Source organism: Delphinapterus leucas, chromosome 11 (genome assembly GCF_059928025.1).
Source record: "Delphinapterus leucas isolate spDelLeu-1000000601 "Yukka" chromosome 11, BTC_Dleu_Yukka2, whole genome shotgun sequence".
In the NCBI taxonomy this organism is placed as follows: domain Eukaryota; kingdom Metazoa; phylum Chordata; class Mammalia; order Artiodactyla; family Monodontidae; genus Delphinapterus; species Delphinapterus leucas.
In genome coordinates, this window is record NC_143139.1 from 21,747,342 (window position 1) to 21,769,119 (window position 21,778).

General features: G+C 38.7%; 1 protein-coding gene across 4 annotated transcripts in view; it reads right to left on the reverse strand.

Moving 5' to 3' along the window:
* Nucleotides 1-21,778, reverse strand: part of ITPR2 (inositol 1,4,5-trisphosphate receptor type 2) — a 562,910-nt gene that overhangs the window by 99,601 nt on the left and 441,531 nt on the right. For all 4 annotated transcript variants that reach the window (XR_002645176.2, XM_089919972.1, XM_022577817.3 and 1 more), the window contains 3 exons: nucleotides 12,981-13,088; nucleotides 8,343-8,535; nucleotides 5,476-5,601 (listed from right to left, as the gene is read on the reverse strand). Coding sequence is in view for 3 of the 4 variants with exons in the window: in XM_089919972.1 (XP_089776098.1) it covers nucleotides 5,476-5,601; nucleotides 8,343-8,535; nucleotides 12,981-13,088 (427 nt within the window). In the remaining variant the exon portion in view is untranslated. The remainder of the gene's footprint in view (nucleotides 1-5,475; nucleotides 5,602-8,342; nucleotides 8,536-12,980; nucleotides 13,089-21,778) is intronic.

Below are 21,778 nucleotides of genomic sequence, written 5' to 3' on the forward strand. Positions count from 1 at the left end.
CCTTGATTAAATATGAAATTATAACCATGAACTTACAGCTGGGTATTTGATCCCTTTGTAGAGAGAACTCAAATGGTGTCTAGCCTAGTACCTTGCACAAAGTTTAGTGTTAAATACGTGTTCGTGAATAGTAAATAAATTTACAAGTTACTTAAAATGGCTATTAATTTACAGTTTTGTCATTTGACAGTTGACAATAATTTGTAATCATATTCTATATGAATGATCACACTGTTTTCTAGCTGAAGATTTGATGCTAAAAGAATAAACTGAAACTCTCTGACAAACTTTAGAGAAGACAGTACAGACTGTCAAAGCCAGTTTTTATCCATTAAGGGTCGAAAGGGGGGACTGTCTTCTTAATAGTTTATATTAATTTTCTATAATGAGCATGTATTACTTTTGTAACAGAAAACATTTTTAGAATTCCCTCTATATATTATTAAGCGTTAGAAAGTATAAAGTTTGTCCTTCATAAAAAAAATTCAAATAGAAAAATTGGAGACCTCAAGGCAATTCACCTCTCCTATCTACCTCAACTGACTCGTTTATACGTTTACTTAGAGAGCTTGCTGCTATTACTCCCCTCTCTTCATTGCTCTGCCTCTTGCAGAGCCTCAGAATTTCCTGTTTCCCCCACCTCAGTCCAGCTAAAGTAGACCGGATAAATCTATGGGTTCTTTACTATTGTGCCTCACTCCTTTCTTCATCCCTTAACTAGACTTTAAGTTCCTTGAGGACAAGGACAACCTTCCCAACCTTTGTATCTCTAGGGCCTAACACAGTGCCTGGCACCCAGCCACACTCCATCAATGGTTGTTATTAAGATGAATGCATTAAAACCACCCTGAAGAACTTATTTTCTTTAACACAAAGCACTTGAGGGAAAAAAGAATGACACCCCAAATTCGAACACAATATTCTTAAAAAATCACATGCTATCTGGATATAAGAAATTCCCATGGCAGCACTTTTCTCTGCTAACGGTCTGCCTTTGCCAAACTGGGCAGGGATGGTTGACATGGCAACGCTCAACTTCTGAGTGGACATCTCGGAGATTCTCTAGCATCAACAGCTGTGGCTTCAGCCACAACCAGCATAGCATCATTCCTCAACTTTGGCACAAGTTTCTTTTTTAGAGAAGCACATGTTAAACCTATAAACCAATCAACCAAACGTGGAAACCCAGACCAAAACCTACAGCCACAAAATAAGCCCTGGATTCCTGAAGAAATTCAGAGCTCTGCAAAGCCTGGCAATGAAAGGAGATTATCTGCAGTAGGGGTTGGGAGGGTGGGTGCCTTCTAAGCTGATCCTCTGAGAATCACCTTCCCCACTAAGTATCTCCCTTTAATTATTGTTCACTACTACCCTGGTTGCAGGGTGACACCATTCTCTCAGTTAATATTACAACCCAAGTGTGAACCAGAGATCTGGGCACAGCTGATTGCCAGTAGCTCATGTGTGGTCAGGCTGGAAAATACCCTTGGAGAAAGCATACTCAGCCCATTCCCCGTGCCACGTCAGCCACAGTGACTCCGGAGCAGTTTGCATTAGGATCTGGGGTTGGGAAAGGTGGCCCATTTTGACCACAGGTCTTTTTTCGGCCCAAGATTCACTAGGTGATTTTTGTGATCAACTTCTACACCCAGAAACCAGGAACCTCAGAGTTGGATGGAGTCTTCATATTTACTTATTTTATTCTTTTTTAACTTTTTATTTCAAAACTTTCTGACAACGTTACAGTTGCAAATACAATACAAAATTCCCATATACCCTTTACCTAGATTCCCCAAATACCTTACATAATCACATTACCATGATCAATATCTGGAAATTAACATGATATACCACTTTAATCTATGCACCTTATTCAAAGTGCATGGATTGCCCAAATAATGTCTTTTTTCTGAACCAGGATCACACATTCTTTTTAGCTGTCATGTCTCTTTAGTCTCTTAATTCCTCAATATCTCTTTGACTTTCATAAGCTTCAAGAGTATGGGCCAATTATTTTGCAGAATGTTCCTCATTCTGGATTTGCCTGAAATTTCCTCAGTTTACGCATTTTTGGCAAATGATGCCATGTCCTTGTCAGCACATCATGTCAAGAGGCACTCGATGTTGCTGTGTCTCATTACTGGTGACATTAACATTGATCACATAATTAAAGTGATTTCCCCACTTTAAAGTCACTCTTGTTTCTTTTATAATAAGTGTATTATGGAGAAATATACTTTGACTATGTCAGTGTCCTGTTTCTCATTATACTTTTCCATCTAACGCTCGCCTGTTAATTTTAGCATCCACTGATGATTCTTACTACCATATGATGTTCGCCAAATGGTGACATTCTGTTTCCATTATTCCTTCTACACTGATTAATTGGAATACTTTCTCTTCTATCAATATGGACTGCTGGATTCTTATTTTATTCTATGGGTTATTACATATTACTGTCAATATTTTTTCCTCAAAATTTCCACTGATGTGGCCACTGGGAGACCTTTCAAGTTGAATCCTGTGTTCTCTGACATGTTCCCATCATTTTTTTTAGCACTTTTTGGAAGGAATCTTTTTTTGTTTGTTTGTTTGTTTTGGTTTTTTTTTTTTTTGCAGTACGCGGGCCTCTCACTGTTGTGGCCTCTCCCGTTGCGGAGCACAGGCTCCGGACGGGCAGGCTCAGCGGCCATGGCGCACAGGTCCAGCCACTCCGTGGCATGTGGGATCTTCCCGGACTGGGGCACGAACCCGTGTCCCCTGCATTGGCAGGAGGACTCTCAACCACTGCGCCACCAGGGAAGCCCTGGGAGGAATCTTATGATCAACGAATTCATCTTTAAATTGCCTCAAAGTGCTCCAGCCATGGAGTCATCTGGCCTGTGCTTGACAAAATCCAGGGATAGAGACTTGCACGTCCAGCACAGAATTTACCTTCTCCAGCCAGTTCTGATGGCCAAGTGTGCTAGTCAGTCTTAACTTTGCTTCCTCAACCTTCCTAGCTATGCATAGCGTGTAACTGAAGGTTGGAGGCTCAGCTAATCCTGACCAAAACTGTAACCTTATTCATGGAGCTGTAATTAAATAACCCATCTGGAACTGTAATCAGATTATGCGAAAAATCTGCGGATTCCACATTGCCAAAATGGCAGGTAGGTCACGCCTTCCCTTCCCTCTCAGGGCCACACCCACAGCCAGATGCCTAAGAGTGAGCCTCCATCTTGGTTACTACCGTTAACGTCTATTCAGTCCCTTTTGAAGAGTAAAGTCTGCGTCTGCACCTATGATGACACAGCATGTTTTCCTGCCTTGTTTGTGTTGGTCCTATTTCTTTCTGAGGCTGCAGCCTCATTCCCAATTCTACTATGTATGTGGTTTCAAGTTCTTGTTCAAGGACCAGTTGTGGTAGCAACACCTTGGGAACTTGTTAAAAGAATACACAGTTCCAGACTCTACTCCCGAATTATTGGGCAAATCTTCCTAAGCCTCTAAGTCTTTATCCATGAGGATGAAGTACTTACTTTATGGATTGTCAGGAAGATTAAATGAAGTTATGTATGTGACGCGCTTAGCATTTTGCCTGAGCCTATCTAAACGGTAAACAATAACAGCTGCTCTTATCCTCATCAGTTTTACTATCATAATTGTTATTAGTCAGGCAAATAAGAAAAAATGTAGCAGGTGTTCTACTTTATCCTGCTGAGTAAAGAGTAGATGTCCAGAGTGGTGGCAGTGCCCATCTCCATGATATTTCACGTACAACTGGTGGCAGCGGAGGCTGTATACTTCGGTTCTGGTGGTCTCGTAAGGGATATCATGGAATGGAACTCAGGGAAGATGATGTCCTGTATAAAGGGGCACCTGCTACCTACACACTCCCAACCTAACCATCCCCGGAGAAAAGTCCTAGATTGTAAACAAAAGCGTTAACCTTCTACTCTGAGATCTGCCATTCTTCAGCTTCTCTGGGCTTCCATCTCTGTATGTGTCAAATGATGACTGGATATTAGATGATTCCAGAACTGCTTCCACATCTAAGGCGTTATGCTTCTATTAACCGGGACACTACGATCTACTCTCAGCACTCCTTGTGCACATGATACTAATTTATCATTTCCGGCTGGACTTCTCCCCGTAACAAGAGTTACGTTCTTCTACGCCAAGAGGGCTATCATCACTAAAGGAGACTAAACACAATGAAGAGAAAGCTGTTTCCACTTCCTGCTGTATTTGCAACTTCCCTACACAGGGCGGCCAAATATTTGCTATGTTTTCGTTGCTATTTAACTCACACATCCACTCCACTGCCAAATATTCTTCTTTTATTAGCACTGGCGTACCTTCTAAAAGAGTCAAACTTTTTATGACCACTCAGATTATACCCAAAGGCTAGAACTTTGATATCTGCTGTCTGTACGGATCTTTGAAATAATAAATTACCAGCACACTCCCATTTCCCTTCCTGCTCACCTCCAGTTCATCTGAAATAGGCTTAAACACCTGTTGCTCGTGTCATACCATCCTTTTCACTGAGCTTCCCATTGTAGTACTATTATTTATCTTGTAACAACAAACAACATCGACAGCTAAGCTTTACGGCACGCTCACCAGCCGCTATTCTAACCGCTGTACCTATAGCATCTCATTAGATTCTCATATAATCCTATGAACAGATGAGATACAAAAGCACCTTGTGGTGATTGTTTGCTGGCATCTCCCATCTTGTCCTTCAAGCCATTCTTTCAACACCCATTCCAAAGTTATTGACCGGACTGTATCCCAAGCCTGTGACATACTTTCCCATATGCACTTTTGCCAGATTTAAACAAAACTTAATTCCCACAGTCCCACCCTTTAGCATACCTCTCCTATTATTTCCCATTTCACTTAACATGGGATAATTTCTCCTGTCCTTGCTTTTGCAAAACCTCATGTATTGTTCGTTTAATAAAATTAACTTCATAGTCAATATCCTTTATGTTCTATTATCATATTCGGTCTTACCCTGTACATTTAAAAACTTCTTTTCAGATTACTTGCCTGCTCCTTGTAGAAACCTCAGACAACACGGAAAGCAAAGAGAAGAGAGTAAACTAGAGATTCTACTTATTTATCTCAGTCAACATTTTGGCATACATCCCTCTCATTTTCCCCATATATTTATGTAATTGAAACAATACAGTATAAAAATGCTTTCAGTCACAAAAATTATGTACAAATAATTTTTTCATTGCCTTATTTGTCAATATATAATATAGCTCTACTAGCTCTTCTGTATATGAGCTTTTTGAAAAACATTTATATTGACCATCGTTTTTTGCCTACTCTCCTTGCCATCATTCTCTATTTCCAATGAATCTGTTCAACAAGATTGTAATTGTTGTAATTGGGAAGGTCTAGATAGTTAGGGCATGCATCAAGAGTATTGTTTCAGACTCAGAAATACTTATCATTTAAAGACAGACAAGCACTTGCCTTCATCTCCATCATCCCCAAATGGGTAGAAGAGAGCCACAGCTAAGTTGATGAACACAGCCAGGTTGAAGGAGATGCTCCCCCAGAGAGAAATGTGCCTTGAGAACCAGAACAGGGCAGGATTACCTAGCGGGAAAGAAGCACAGTGGAACAGAACAGAAAATGAATTTTGATTTCAACACAGGAGCCCTACTGAAATAACATTTTACTGAATGCATTTTTGTAAACTACTATAAAACTACGACTTATTTTAGAACATTTATAATCGATACCAAAAAGGAGTTTTCTATTTGATTCCTTCTTTCTCCTTTAGCCAGTTTACATCTAAGCCATTGTAGAAGGATGAGTAATTCTGCAATTGCTAAAGGTGGTCAGGAAAGATGATTCTATATGAATTCTATTTAATTTATCCCTAGAACAGATTAGGGGGGAAGAGAGTTTAGCAGCCGCCTGGGGCCCCTTTTAATGGAATGGTATACATTGCTGTGTAATTTAGTAATATTGATAAATTGGTCTCACTCCCGTGTCTCGAAGTAAAATAAAACTCCCCACCCCTTGCACAGATTTATCTCTGGTGAAAACTCCAAATCACAGTCACAGCTACCTGGAACTCTGAAACTTAACAGCACGGCATAGAACTGTTTACTGGGAACTAGTGATTTATAACACTAAGTTTTAAACCTTTAGGCTTCCCGGGAACTTGTTGGGTTTGCAACAGCAGAAGTAAATGAAAGATACAACAAGAACTACCAATAAGTGAGAGAGGCTTTGCTGAATATTTTCAGAAATAGGATTCTGTATCTGTCGTCAGAAATGAATTAGCAGATGCATCTACTGAACACAACTGACATTTACATAAACCAAAACTCAGTTGTTTTCACCTCTCCTAAAGAACTGAACAGATACGTCATGCATGTAAGTTTGACACATGACTTATTCGAGTCTTGTCCATTCTCTAACTCTTAATAGCTTAACATCAGATTTAAAGTACTGGAGTCGACTGAGGGGGAAAGACATCTCAATTTTCAAATAGAAATTGTAAGCTTTTCAAATTATGTTCTGTGAATTCCAATCTCAAGTCTGTTCCTTACTTATAAACTACACTTCCCTTCAGCACTTCTTGTTTTTCTTCTCTTGGGATGGAGCATTCCAGCACTGGAGTAGGCTATGATTAGCCACGGGATTTAGTTGACTAATGGGTCATAAATTGTAAACATCTGCCTCTCCATCGTTCCTGAATTAGGAGTCCTCATTTTAAAAAGCAGAATATTGAGACAAAATCAGATGTTGATGCATACATTTGTAATAACAAATCCGTCAAATGAATTAGATCTGTCTGTAACCTGATCATAGCTGCTCTTCCAAATTTTGAAAGTAAACTGTATGTTGGAAATTATTTTAAGATTTTTTAAAACGTATTTATTTATTTATTTGTCTGCACCGGGTCTCAGTTGCGGCATGGCAGGATCTTTCAGTTGGGGCATGTGGGCTCCTTTAGTTGCAGCATGAGGGCTCTTAGTTGCAGCACGCAGGATCTAGTTCCCTGACCAGGGATTGAACCTGGGCCCCCTGCATTGGGAGGGTGGAGTCTTAACCACTGGACCACCAGGGAAGTCCCAAGATTTGTTTTTTGATAAATGACAAAACATTTATCTAAAAAAGCACAGATCCTACAAGCACTGGCTCATTATTCAATTTACTTGTTGTCAAGAACAAAAAGTATGCTTATCAAACTGAGTTTTCATATGTATTCTGGATACCCAAAATTTTCTCTGAATTCCATAAGGTTCTACATGGTAAAATGCTAAGGGAGAGTAATTTCTATATTTTTTCAAATATTCTGCTAAGAAGTGTGACAACGCATGCTACAATCTTTATCCAAAGATGCTATGTCTCAAGTTCAACCAAGTTCATAAACCACAATCACTGAAGTTCCTAGGAAACTAAAATGATGAAGCACTGTTGAGTAGAGGTATTGAGAACATATGCCTGCCTATCTGGAAAACCTTCCCAAAAGTCAGAAAAGACTTAATCAAGAGTTTTCCCCTATCAATTTTTGTTAAAAACTCATGATATTTCTCATCTGGGAAAATAAACTTTATTTTAAACTTGAAAATTTTTCAATTTTTTGTAAACTTTTTATTTTATATTGGAGCATAGTTGATTAACAACGTTGTGTTAGTTTCAGGTGTTCAGCAAAGTGATTCAATTATCCATATACATGTATCTATTCTTTTCCAAATTCTTTCCCCATTTAGGTTGTTACATAATATTTCCAAATAGACTGGAGACCTGAGAAATAAGTAATGGTAACTGTATTATGGTAACTTTTAACTGTGACATTGTAACCGTGCCCTATGTGAATGCAAGTGTCACACAATTTTTACTTTGATTTGCTGAGGTACAGATATGTTGAAAGATAGAATGACTCTCAGAAGAAAATATTAAACAATCTACTCAATCATAAGATCAGAAACACAAGAGGACAAAAGTGCTGGTGCCGACATCTCTCCACCCCATTCACTGACTGTTAAGGCCAGTCAGGGCCTATTCACGCACTTCAAACTTGCAGCTGTTCCAAGGCTGAAACATACAGCTGCAATCTTGGATGTCATAATATTTATAAAACTATAGGATCAGCACTAAAAGATGATCTAATTAGTCAGAGCTTTCTGTTTTCCTTAAGCCACAGGTGTCTTGGCTTCAGTTGCAGACTGAGCTTACAATCTTAAGCCTATAAACGATTTCAGTAACATCAGATGGCAAGAAATTAAGAACCAATTGAAACGAATACTGTCAGTTATCCTGAAGTACCAAGGTATCTATCATTATGCTCAAAATGAACCATTTCAGTTTACTGTACTTACTCCTGATTTTCTTCTGCCACTTCATCTCATTGTAGAGATCTTCCGTTTGCTGGAAAAAGTCATTCACTTTACTTCCTTGTTCATCCCTTTCCGTGGTATTGAACACACGGCACTTGGATTCTCGCGTGAGGTATTCACATATATTGGGGACAGGAAACACTATTTGTTCCATTGTCCTATCATGCCGAACAATCTGAAAACATTAATTTGCATTTCTTTAAGGCTTTGGATGGTCTTAAACTATTTTCTGTTTTTTTTTTTTTTTTTTTGCTTTACGCGGGCCTCTCACTGTTGTGGCCTCACCCGTTGCAGAGCACAGGCTCCGGACGCGCAGGCTCAGCGGCCATGGCTCACGGGCCCAGCCGCTCCGCGGCATGTAGGATCTTCCCGGACCGGGGCACGAACACGTGTCCCCTGTATCGGCAGGCGGACTCTCAACCACTGCGCCACCGGGGAAGCCCTATTTTCTGTTTTTAGCATGACTTTATTAATGATACTTTAGGACTTCAGTTATGAAAAAAATGTACCAACTTGAAGTATCTGAAATAGTCCTTTACATTTTTCTCTTTAAATGAGAGAAATTAACTGGACTAACGTATTATAAGTATTATATTTTGTTATAAATAACAAAAGAAAATCTTTATTCTTTCTGGATTAGCATTAAACTCTTGCCACGCATTTTTATGTTCATGAAGTACATCAGAGAACTAAGAGGGTCTTAACTGGCAAGTGACTGGTTATGTAATCTTAAGCACAGCACTTGGTATATTTTTAACCTGCTGTTAGCCTGTTCTTCCTAAAAAGGGCTGTTGGGGAACAAATGACATATACAACATGATGTGCCTGAGTTCTACAGAGAAAAATGCGTCATGTCATTAAAATGTGGCAAGACATATTTTTGTAGGTATAACTTCCATTCAAGCATATACCCAGATGTGAATAGTCATTATTTTGTACTTCTCTTATTTGGTATTTGTAAGAATTTAACTTTAAACAACAACAACAGCAAAACCCAGGGTAAATGTTTTCATACAGCTTTCCTATGTCACAAGGGTTTGTGTAGACTAAGTCTCAAGCTTCATATTTATGTACTCTACCTAGCCCTCAAGAATGAATCACAGGATTGGTTTAAGGCAAAAGAGTCATTCTATTTCCCTTTGACTGGTATGGTGAGGAGCAAATAGCCTAGCTCTGGGAAATGAGGCATAAGGAGAAATATCCTGGGGTTGCAAGGTGCTCCCAGGAAAGATTTTGCTTCCTGAAAAGGCAGAAAGCCACATGAGACAGATAAAATAACAACAAAAAATCAAATACACAACACAAAAGCTCTTTTTTGCTGTACCGTCTTTCTTCCTGCCTAGAACAAAAGGTGGTGATGATACTTAAAACTTTGGCAGCCATTTTGCAACCATGAAGTGACATATCACCAGCATAAAAAGGAAGACTTAGCAGAAGAGATGGAAAAGGTCTGAGTGTTTGACATCACTGAGTCATTTAATCAATTATAGAACTACTGGTACCTCCAGACTTCCCATTATGCGGGATAATCAAACATTTTTATTGTTTAAAAAATTGTCAGTCTGGTATTCTTTTACTTGTAACTGAAGCTACCTTAAATGATATGTTATATACACAGACCACATACTAGAATACTATCATAAAACAAAGAAGAAATTTGTAGTGGTAAATAAAATTCTTGAACATAGGCTAAAAAAATCAATTGTACAAAAGAAGAATTGGACCTCTTTGGTATGGTAAGCAACCATGTGTGGGGAAAAAAAGGTTTACTTGATCCAACAATGTCAAACATTTTTAAAAAAACTCAGGGTGCATTTAAGAAATAATGTTCTGATTACTATAAGCCAAGCTTTTCAGCCCCTTTAGGACACGTTATGTTTGATCTTGGTTGTTACATTTTACAAGGGGCATTGACAGACTGGAGGGATTACTGAAAGAGATGGGAATGCGTTAACTGTAAAAAGCCAAAAATGTATACTTTTTAAAATATACTTATTCAACAAATGCTTATTCAGTCCTTAGGCGAGGAGTCCTGGGAAATTCAAAGTGAAAAAACAACATGAATCCCTATCTATAAAAGCTTGTATTGCTTACTAATCACAATGGTTCTTCAAATGTTAGAGGTAAGCCTGTCGTGTTGACAGGGTAGCAAATATTCGGAACAGTAGGCAAACATAAAAGTGGGCTAGAGTGCATGTTTTATCAAAAAATAACTTTCTAATTATTGGAGTTATTCCAAATTGGATGTTTCCTCCGGAAGTGGTAAGATCACTATCACAGGAAGAATTTAAAGCAGAAACAGGATCCTTATAAAGCAATTCCTCCTTGGATAGGTGAACAGACTAGGTAACCCACAAGGTCCTTCCTACTTCCCAGGGTCTTTGAGTCTATAACATATAGAGAAACTATTATTTTCAACAATACTCATTATTATGGTTAGGCTCCAAGAACAGTGTTCAGTTTTGGAAATAAAAGGATGATCAAGGCTAGCTTCTGCCTCAAATAGGGAACAAGTTACCCAGAAGAAGCTAACAGTATTCCAACATGACACATTAACAGAATGATCAAACTGCCGTGGGAGCATACTGGGATGAAATTAATGAATGCCTGAAGGAAGGAGGGCATGAGGATTGGTCAAAGGGAAGAATTTAGATCATCAACTCAGACTACTCCTTTGAACCCTTAACTTCTATATCCAACTTAATGCATTCCTCAAAGTCACCTCAAATTCAATTTATCCAAGAATCAACAAATGATCTTCCTGTACATTTTAACTGCCAAAGCTAGGATCTCCATGCATAACACCAATTTCTGTCCATTTATTCAAACCAGAAGCCCCAGGGGCATCCTTTTCCCCAGTATTTCCCTCACCTTACATGTGCAATCCAACATCAATCATCAAGCCGTTTACATGTGTATGTGTGTGTGTGTTATAATATATGTGTGTCTACTTTCTCCAATCAAGTCGTCTTCAGTACAACCATTTCTCCCTTTTCTATCTTCCTATTTCGTCTACCTGCATTCTTTGCCTCATTCCCTTTTCCAATCCCTTTTCCAAACAGCAACTTCAGTAATCTTTTGAAGAGAGTCATTCCCCTTCCTATGTTCTTTCACCTTCCCTTCATTTAATTCTACCTGAAATCCCATGCCCAAATTTTAGTAGAGAGAAACCTCTACTTATTCTTTTAATATATACTTTATGACAACCTTCTCTGTGAAATCCATCCTGAAACTCCCCAGGCACAGTTAATTACGATTTTCTCTAAATTTCATTGGCCTTTGTTTATACAATTACTACACAGAATGACCTTCTCTATGTGTATGTAATTGGTAAAGAGTAAAGGCTCAGTAAACATTTACCAAATATATGTATTTACAGCTAAATCTCTCCTCACTGCTGGGAACCAATAGAAGTCCAACTTCAATAACCACCTCTGTCTCTCACACACAAGTATTAACCCAACCTCTACCTCTGGCCCACCTGCTATTCTACCTGCCCATTCTGTCTACCATTCCTGATAGCCTCTTCTAATCACTGGCTTTGTACTCTGGCCTCTGGGACCTTCTGCAGAACCTTGGTGGTTTGATGATTTATTCGTATCAATTCCTCCGGCTTGCTGACTTCGCCAGCTTCCCAGTTCCTAAGCACCTGATGCAGGGAGCAATGTTTTTGCTGCTGGTCCAGCTCACGCACTGCACTAAGTCAAGTCTACCACCAAAGCTATTGATGCTTATGAACATGAGCGAGGGATTCATTTCGAGACACAAAGTAATGATTCTCATTATTGCAGAGGTTTGGCAACAGTAAACAAGGAGGTACAGTGATTATGTACCCTGAGAGTTAATAGCAGTGACGCCATCATGCTCTCTGCTGAAAACTAAAACTATCTCTGCCAAAATGAATGCATGTGTGAATGTAAATTACGAGTGACAGGCGTCAACTACCCTGCTCACTTCTGCCTGATTAGCTCTGCCAACCAGTGTCAAAATGATACCATAGCTAGTAAACGACAGCCAGATGGGTCTCACAACGCAAAATGATTAAGGCCATGTTGACCCACACCTCCTGAACTGCCACCAGCCCTTCAATAAGGTCTCATTTACGGGGGTGGGACTGAATCGCTGCAAAGTGAAATGGACACTGTTAAACCATTTCAAGCTCATGCTATCAATATGAAAACTTTACTAGTGCCTTCTGTTTTTCCCACCCTTCTGAACACTTTCTTACACAGAGATCTCTACTTTAATAAGCTTTCCATAGTTTTTAAAAAGAAACCATTTCTTGAATGATAATATCCACTGTAATAATCCTGTCTCTAAAATATCACTGCTCTGCAATGATTTCTTCCAGGACCAAAACAAAAAAACAACCTTATTAATTATAAAAGAGAATTTGCATATATTTCTGGTCAAAAAATAAAGACAACTTTGAAAGAGGTGCACATGAATTTCTCACAAGTGACTGCTCACATCTCTTCTTTTGGTATATATACTTTTACAGTTTACATCACTCAACTCGACTTCGTTGTTCTAGGAAACAATCATGAAAATGGTCTGAAAGAGAAAGTAAACATATCTTTTCACAGTGGGTCCCATTCAAGAAACAATATAGATGGTTACCTCGATCTGTGCAGTGTGGTTGGCATAATACTTTAAGGCTTCATCTCCGTCATCTGGATCGGATCCTGGTTTGAGCATCTGCTGTAGGAGTTTGTTGTGGCGTGCCAACTAGAGGGGAAAAGAGGGAAGCAACGCGTTAGGACTGTTTTTTCCCCTGTCCTGGGGACAAACTTTGAAAATACTTTGTCCACTTTATACAAAGCTTCACAGTTCTGGGGCTAATGGCAATTAATTCCATTTCAGGAAAGCATGTCTACTTGAAAGGCATAAATAACAACGTCACTATAGCAATCTTATATTTTTATTTGGCGATATAGGTTCTTAGCATGAGAAGACTGTGTCTTGCCCAGGGCAGGTATTCACTTACTAATTGTTGACTAAATACACATCTTCAATAATGTATAATTGTGCCAGGAAGAAGAAAAGCCCACAGTGATATATAATGGATACTCGTAATAAATAACTTGATGAACACTGTGATAGTTCAGTGGGTAGTGGTACCAATATAAATGGAAGCTTCTTATAGACACATAAATAGGTATCTATGTTTCCTACAGCATCTAATCAAAGCTCTACAATTAGCAGTTTGTACTAAAATCCTATGCTTCTACATGTTCATATGTCAATATTGGTGCTTTATGAGTACAGATCTCAGTTTTATTGTAACTGAAACCGAACATTTAAAACACAAAACTTTCACCATAAATTATCTTAACCTGCTGTTGATAGAAGTAATCTTTCTCACTTGAATGTCTATAGCACTTGTTGGTCAGTTCTCTCACTTTGTAGATAACTAATACCTATTGCCTTCAGATATCTCTTTTATGGTTGTCTCGAACAATCTCGAAAACCTCATAATGTCTTTAACCTTTCAGATTTTCTATTAAGCCTCAAGTTCCCTGAGGGCTTCTAGTAACAAAGAATCTGCCATATAATTCTTTTATTGCTAGTACCATTCCTATCTCTTACTCTGTGCCAGGTACTATCCTAAACATTTAAGTACATGAACGCATTTAATCCTATTAAGAAATCCTGGGGTAAGCACTCTTATCATTTTACAGATAGAAAAACTGAGGCACAGAGCATTTAAGGAAATTGTCTGTGAGAATGCAGCTTTCCAGCTAATAACAGAACCAGTACTGAACCCAAGCTGTATGGTTGCAGAGTCAATACTCTTATCAACGTTAAAGAACAATAAATAAGTCTTTGTATTACTCGTGAAATGTTACTGTTAATTGTAAGTATACAGAATGGAGATAAATTTTAAACAATAATCCAGAACCTATAAAACTAAAAGTAAATAAACAGCATCCCTGTTAGTGATGATTTGGTAAGTTATTCATTCCATTGATGTCGCTCAGTTTTGAAACTATTATTTTAGAATTGGCTTTCAGGGATATTTACAAATCACTCAAGAAAGCCATTTCTTGTTTTATATTTACATTTTATTTTTGACTGAAATGTGAATTATACAGATTTTATTACAAACCACAGTCATAAAACTTGTTGTGACTTGTAGGTGTTTCTAAAAATCTAAATGAGTTTCAAAGGATAAAACTATGGTAATCATTTAGGCACATTAGCATATGTTTTAAGAAATGGCCAGTTCTTGAAAGCATGGACTGGCATGATTTGTGTACGGATTGGATCTGGGGCATGAGAGAAAGAGAGGAGTTCAGGGTGACTCCAAAATTATTCAGCAACTGAAAGTTTAGAAATGCCACTTACTAAGGAAAAATGCAGGAGGAGCATATTCAGGGGGTGAGTATCTGGACTCTGGTTTTAGACACATAAAGCTTTAGACGTCATCTAAAGGGAGATGGCGAGCAGGCTGTTGATGTTTGTCAGGAATTCTGGGCAGAGGCTGGAACTGGAGCTAAATGTCAGGGGTCATCGGTATATGATTGATATTTGAAACCATGAACTTTAGTGAGATCACCTAAAGTAAGCTTAGACAGAGAAAGGAGATCTAAGGAACTCTGACAGAGGCTAGAAAGATGAGAGGCATTAGCAAGGCAGACTGAGAAAGTTGGGCCAGTGAAGTAGGAGCAAAACCAGTGAAATCAGGTGTCCTGGCAGCCAAATGAAGAAAGAACTTTAAAAAATGGAGGCAGCGATCGTCTGCATCAAATCAGATGAGGACTGAGAAGTGGTCACTTGTTTACCAACTTGGAAGTCATGGTAACCTTGACAACAGCAGGTCAGGCAATGGTGGGCACCAACGCCTAGCTGTAGTGAGTTTAAATAAGAATGAGAGGAGCAGAAGTATAAACGATGAGTGTAGGCAGATCTTGAAGAGCGTTGCTCTAAGGGGGGAGGCAAGATATAGGGTGGTAGCTAGAGAAAGGGACAGGGTAAAAGGGAGGATTTTTTTTAAGATGGCAATTATAGCGTCATGTTTGTTTGAGAGAGATGGAACATTTGCTAAAGCAATGTCTTGACTAGGTGAGAATGGAATGATCTAGTATAGAAGTGGAAGAACTTGCCTCAGATAGAAACAAGTTCAGCCACAGTGACAGCAGAGAATACGGGTGGGCAGTTGTGGTGGATACACAGAGTAGTTCTTTTCTGGTTACTTTTATTTTCTCAGTGGAGTAAAAAGCTGACAAGGAAGATGAAAGAGGTTTGGGAATTTGAGGAAGAGAAGGTATGGAACAGTTGGCTAGGGAAAGTGAATGGACTTGGAAAATGGGATTGTCGGGAAACCCCAAGGGTCCCCCTTCTGCTATGGTCAAAGTGAGGGCAATAGCATCTTTGTGTTTTTCTCCCTTGATGTTCATTTGTCAGGGTCCAGATATCGAGTAAGCAGAGTTGTAATTAATGAGATTGTGGTTTTGCTGGGTGAGGTCAACAACGTACAATGGGACCATGGAATCCAAGCTGAATAAGGAAGGAAAGGAAGTCAGGAGGGACAATGAAAAGGTGACAGGATCAACGAATTGTAGCTTCTAACGTGGTTTTAAAATGTGTTGGGAGTTAGGTGGGAGAAGGAAGTCCTAGTTAGGGAGGGCTAGTCAGAGTGAGATACTCGGAATGGAGCTTACTGACAGAGTGCAAGGAGCAGTGATCACCAAGGTACCAGGTTTCAGGAGTGTCTATCATCTCATTGCTTCTCACACCTCCACACCACCCTGGTCCCAGTCACCATCTTCTCTTGCCTGGAATTCTGCAATAGCCTTGTACCTGGTCTCCTGGCTCTACCCTTGTCTTCCGGAGTCACCTTAACCCAGGAGCTGGTGTCAGGTTTTTGATCAGGTGATGCCTCTTTTCTGCCCCAAACCCTCGGGTGGCTGTCACCTCATTTAGAGCCAGAGCCCCGTCCTCACCGTGGCCAAGAAGGACGACAGAATCTGGCCCCGCTCCCTTTCTGGATCCTCTCCTGCTACCCTCCCCACAGTCCCAGCCCCACTGGGCTCCTGCCTGTTCCTTCAACCCGAGAATCACGTTCCCATCTCAGGGATTTCGCAGTTGCGGTTCCCTTGGCCTGGATTCTCTTCCTCTGGATCCCCGCATGGCTTGCTCCCTAACCCTACTTCAGGACTCCTTCCAAATATTGTCTTAGCAATAACCATGCTTTCAGAGACCAACTCCCTCACCTTCCCCAAAACATCTAACTCCATTTCCTGCTTTATTTTTCTCCATGGCACACACTACAACATACCATATTTTATCATTGATCTATTAGTTATCTCCCCCCTGAAGAAAGTAAGCGTATGTTCTTAGAGGACATGGGTTTTCATCTGGTTTGTTCACTGCTGTTCACTGTTCCAAGGCTTAGAACAGTGTCTGGCACACATTAGATGCTCAATACATACTTGTTTAATCGACTGAATGTAAGTCTTTAAATCTTAAATTATGGAGAGCTTCCCAAGGTGAGACATTAATTCGAATAATTTCTTTTAAATTTATTTATTAAAACATTTTATTTCTTTTTTCTTCCCTTTTTTCTTTTTCAACTGATGTATAGTTAATTTACAATGTTGTGTTAGTTTCAAGTGTACAAAAAAGAGACTGTTAATACGTGTGTGTATATATTACATATGTATATATATATATTCTTTTTCAGATTCTTTTCCATCGTAAGTTATTACAAGATATTGAGTAGAGTTCCCTGTGCTATGCGGTAGGTCCCTGTAGTTTATCTGTTTTATATATAGTAGTTGTATCTGTTAATCCCAATCTCCTCATTTATCTCCACTCGCCCCCCTCCCCACCCTCTTTGGTAACCATAAGTTTGTTTTCTATGTCTGTGAGTCTATCTTTGTTTTGTAAATAAATTCATTTGTAAAAAAAAAAAAAAAGCTTTTACCTCTTTATAGTCACTTTATAGTGTCAAAATTGAAATAATTATTTTAAGAAACCACTAATACTATTTTATGTGATATAATTCATAGTACAAATCTATACAAGTAATTTTCATTTCATCCTGCTCAACAGAAACATGATAGGGCCTCTCCCTTTCCTTCAGTCTTAATGAAATGATCCTACATTTGTCTTGGTTGATTGCAGATAAGGGGCACTCTAAAAGGCACTTTAAAAAATGCCTAGGCCTCCCTTCGCATGTTCAAACATTTAAAATAATATTTTCATTCATGATTATATAAGTAATCTATACAAATCTTGGAAAATTTGAAATATATAATTTTTTAAAATAAAAAAAAATAGAAGTAATTGTACCATTTTTTTCTCCCTGGATGTCTTTTATATTCTTTGTAACTGATGGCCTTTCTTGACTAAAGTCACCTAGTTTCTTTTTCCTTGTTCTGTGTTCAGAGAGTGCCCTGTACATATCTAGATAGTATAATTTCTCATACTGTATCTTAGTAACTATTATTACTCTCCAACAGGCTGTGACATGCTTGAGGAAAAGTGCCTGGTCTTACTCACCTCTACATTCTCAGAGTCAAAAACAGAACTTGGTACATCAAATTGATAAAAATAAATATTTGTCGAATCAGTAAAGAAATGGGTTAATTAATGACATTCATTATGCACTTAAGTGAGCAAGGACCCATAAATCTCAGTATATTATCTCTCTGTTTTCTCCTCGATAAAAGAGAAAAAAGGCCAAAGAAACCTGATTAGATATCAGATGATGATAAAATTCCCAGTGTTTACAGAAATAAAATAATATTTTTTCTTGTCTCATAGTTATTCATGTACTTATATCCCTTCTGCTAGATTGTAAACTATTTGGAGAGGAAGGGACTGGATACTCAAAAACTGCTGAATTGAATTGAACCCTTTATGAAGCAAGGATAGCATTCCTATTATACAGACAAAATACAAAAGAAGTAGAGTATCTCACTGATTCTGAAATGTGTGAAAATGACTGGTATCAGTATAGAGCTCTCTTGGTCCAAATTTAGAGTTTACTAAAAAGCACAGTACAAATTCTCAGAGACCATTTAACATATGCCCAACTGTTTTCTAAAGAAAGATTTAGTCCACTATTTATGCAACTCTATAAAAAATACCATGTAGAATGGCCACACTGCCAACCAGAGATATCAGTTTTTCCTTAGAGATGGGGTCTTCACTCTGGCCACATTTTGTCCGCTATACCTGCCATGTACCTTTTTATATGACATAAAAAAAGAAAAACAACCCCAGCACCCAAAGATGCAATGGCATCATTTAGTATTACATGCTTTGGAAACTAAAGGTGAAAACACTCGACAAGTTTCTGGACAAGTATAGCACATCTGTCAAGAGCCATCATAGTAAGAAATCTAATTTAAATCCTAATGAAAAACTGGAAAACAGCTAATTAAAATAATCAAGGATAGCCATATTACAATAGCCAACTGTACTTGACAGAGACCCTTACCACAGTACTCGAAATCTGCTGATGTCACAACACAACACAGTCTGGAAAACCAACCAGCAATCAGTATTAGTAATAACGAGAATCTGAACATGGGCAACAGTACTGAATGCCAAAAGGGATAATGTCATAGGTGGGGAATCTCTGGGTTATAGAAAAACTGGTAATACACAACAATCTTTTTAAGGCAAAATAGCAATTGTCTTATATATGATGTGGGTTTGCATTTGTCATCCCTGCTTAGGAAGGGATGCCAAAATGATTTTACCAATAAACAACTCTCATTAGCTCATTATTACAAACAGAAAAACTAGCCCCGAGATAATCTGTTGTCTATCATAACAGAAAAAATTTAAAACAAAATGCAATGTAATCATGGGCAGATATATGCATATATATAAGTGAGGAAGGGATCGAAAGCTGTGGTGGATAGTCAGCCTTATAAAAGAATCAAGACATCCCTAAGAAGCAAAGGACTACCAAGAAGGGCTAGCGATTCTTTCACTATATGTTGAAAAGAAAAGTGAAAATCATGTACCTCATTATTAATTATGGCATACTTGTAATTTAGTTAAATACATACACAACACGGAATAGAAATTAACATATGTATATGTATATACACATACTTATGTATATACACAAACCTTATACATAAACACGTATAACCTACAGCAGGGTCTTTGACTAACATTGTTCCATTTTTAAAATCCAAGACTGGGAAATAAAGATGACAGACTTGGGCTTTTCATTTTTAGCAGCATCCCTTATTAAACCATTTCACATTTGTCTTCTTATCATTAGGATTTTAGTGTTCATTTCAGTTTGGGTCCAAGTAAGGTTGGAGTAAAAAAACCAAGCAATTGCACTTGAACATTATTCAATGATAATTATTCTTTGGAACCTCTCATCTGTGAATTTTTCATGTAAGCTCCACTTTTATTAATTGGTAAAACTGACATGGCTGCCAGCTTTCCAAAGATCACAAAGTGAGCCACAGCCTGAAGTCAGAATAATTGCCTTTATCTGCTTACGTTTGGTACACTGCTTTTACACCAAACACTCTTCTTGTTTGAAGCAGAGAGAAATCAGCAAAAGAGGATATAAACAAAGGTTTTCACCTATTCTAACAGGCTTAAAATACACAAGTCTTGTATTTTTAAGACATCTATTTTTCTCTGATTTTGTGATTCTGTTATGTGCAAAGCATAGAACTATTGTGGGATTATAGAGATAAGTAGACACTTTCTTCTTTCAAGCAACGTACTTTCTAGTTGGAGGAATTAAAACAACTACAGAAATGTAATTAAAAGAGGGAAAACAAGGGCAGAAATACAAGGAATCACATTTGGTTGGTGGTACTAGGAAAGGAGTCATGTAAGAAATTCATCCGATAAAGGTTTTAAAGAATAGAGAAAATGATAAAGGGGAAGGAGGATGGCATGAGGAAGCCATTCTAATGTAGAGCAGGATCTGCATGAACCAAGTCATAGAGGATGGATAGCAGGAGATGGGACTAGAATATGGAGTCACACTAAATGCCCATGTGAGGAGTCTGAATAGAGAATACTTCTGTGGGTTGAATTGTGTCCACCAAAAAGATATGTTCAATTTCTAACCCCCGGACCTGTGAAACTGACCTTATTTGGAAATAAGGTCTTTGCAGGTATAATGAAATCAAGATGAGGTCATACTGGATATTGGTGGGTCCTAATCCAATGACTAGTGCCCTTATAAGAAGAAGGAAATTTGGATACACACACACACACACACACACACACACACACACACACGGAGAATGCCAACTGATGACAGGAGAGATGGGAGTGATACAAGCCAAGGAATACCAAGGATTGCCAGCAACCACCAGAAACTAAGATGAAGCAGGGAAGGATCCTACCCTAGAGCATTCAGAGAGAGCTTGGCCCTGCCAACACTATTTTTTTTTTTTTCTGCCAACACTTTGATTTAGAACTTCTAGCCCCCAAAACTGTGAGAGAATAAAAACCTGCTGTTTTAAGCTATCAAGTTTGTGGTAATTTGTTACAGCAGCCCAAGGAAGCTGTCTTAGTCTGTTCAGGCTGTGCTAACAAAAATATCATAGACTGGGTGGCTTATAAACAGAAACTTATTTCTCACATTTCTGGATGCTAGGAAGTCCAAGATCAAAGCACCAGCAGATTCAATGTTTAAGCAGAGCTCACTTCCTCACAGTCAGATGTCTTCTCATTATAACCTTACTGGTGGAAAAGGCAAGGGATCTCTCTCAGGCCTCTTTCATAAGGGCACTAATCCATTCAGAAGAGCTCCACCATCATGATCTAATCACCTCCCAAAGGCCCCACCTCCTAATACCTCCTAATACCATCACATTAGGCATTAGGATTCAACATATGAATTTTGGGGAGACATAAACATTCAATCTATAGCAAAAGCTAATACAAACCATAAAGAAATTTTTCTATTAACTGTGGCAAGATAAACTGAGATCCTTACCTATTCTTTTTGCTTCTATTGGAAAAGGAATTGGGGTATTAGAGAGAATTCATTTGGGAAAGGTGCCATCTGTCCAGAGCTACTCTCAGGACTGTGAGGTCCTTTATAAAGAAAATAGATCAAAGAAGAAATAACTCTTCTTCTAGCATGTGGTTGCCAGAATTATTATTCTTTTAGGAGTAGGGTCAAAGCCATGTTCAGAAGAAGAAAAGGTTTACTAACATGAGGCAGTTCAGCCCTGTGGTCTCGACAAGAAGACAGTCACCATGGCAGGCGGTGTTTGCACTAAGATACTTTAGAAGAGAATCAGCTTCAGGCCCCCCAGTAGACAGGAGCACCCCCTTCCCACTTCAGGCAGCAGAATGCAGGCTGCAGGAAACCCCCATTAATATTCAGCTCATGTCTGAGGTTAAGTAGTGAAGGACTCCTTTCCCAAGGAGGAAATGGTGCCCTTTCCCAAAGAAGGGAGGTGATA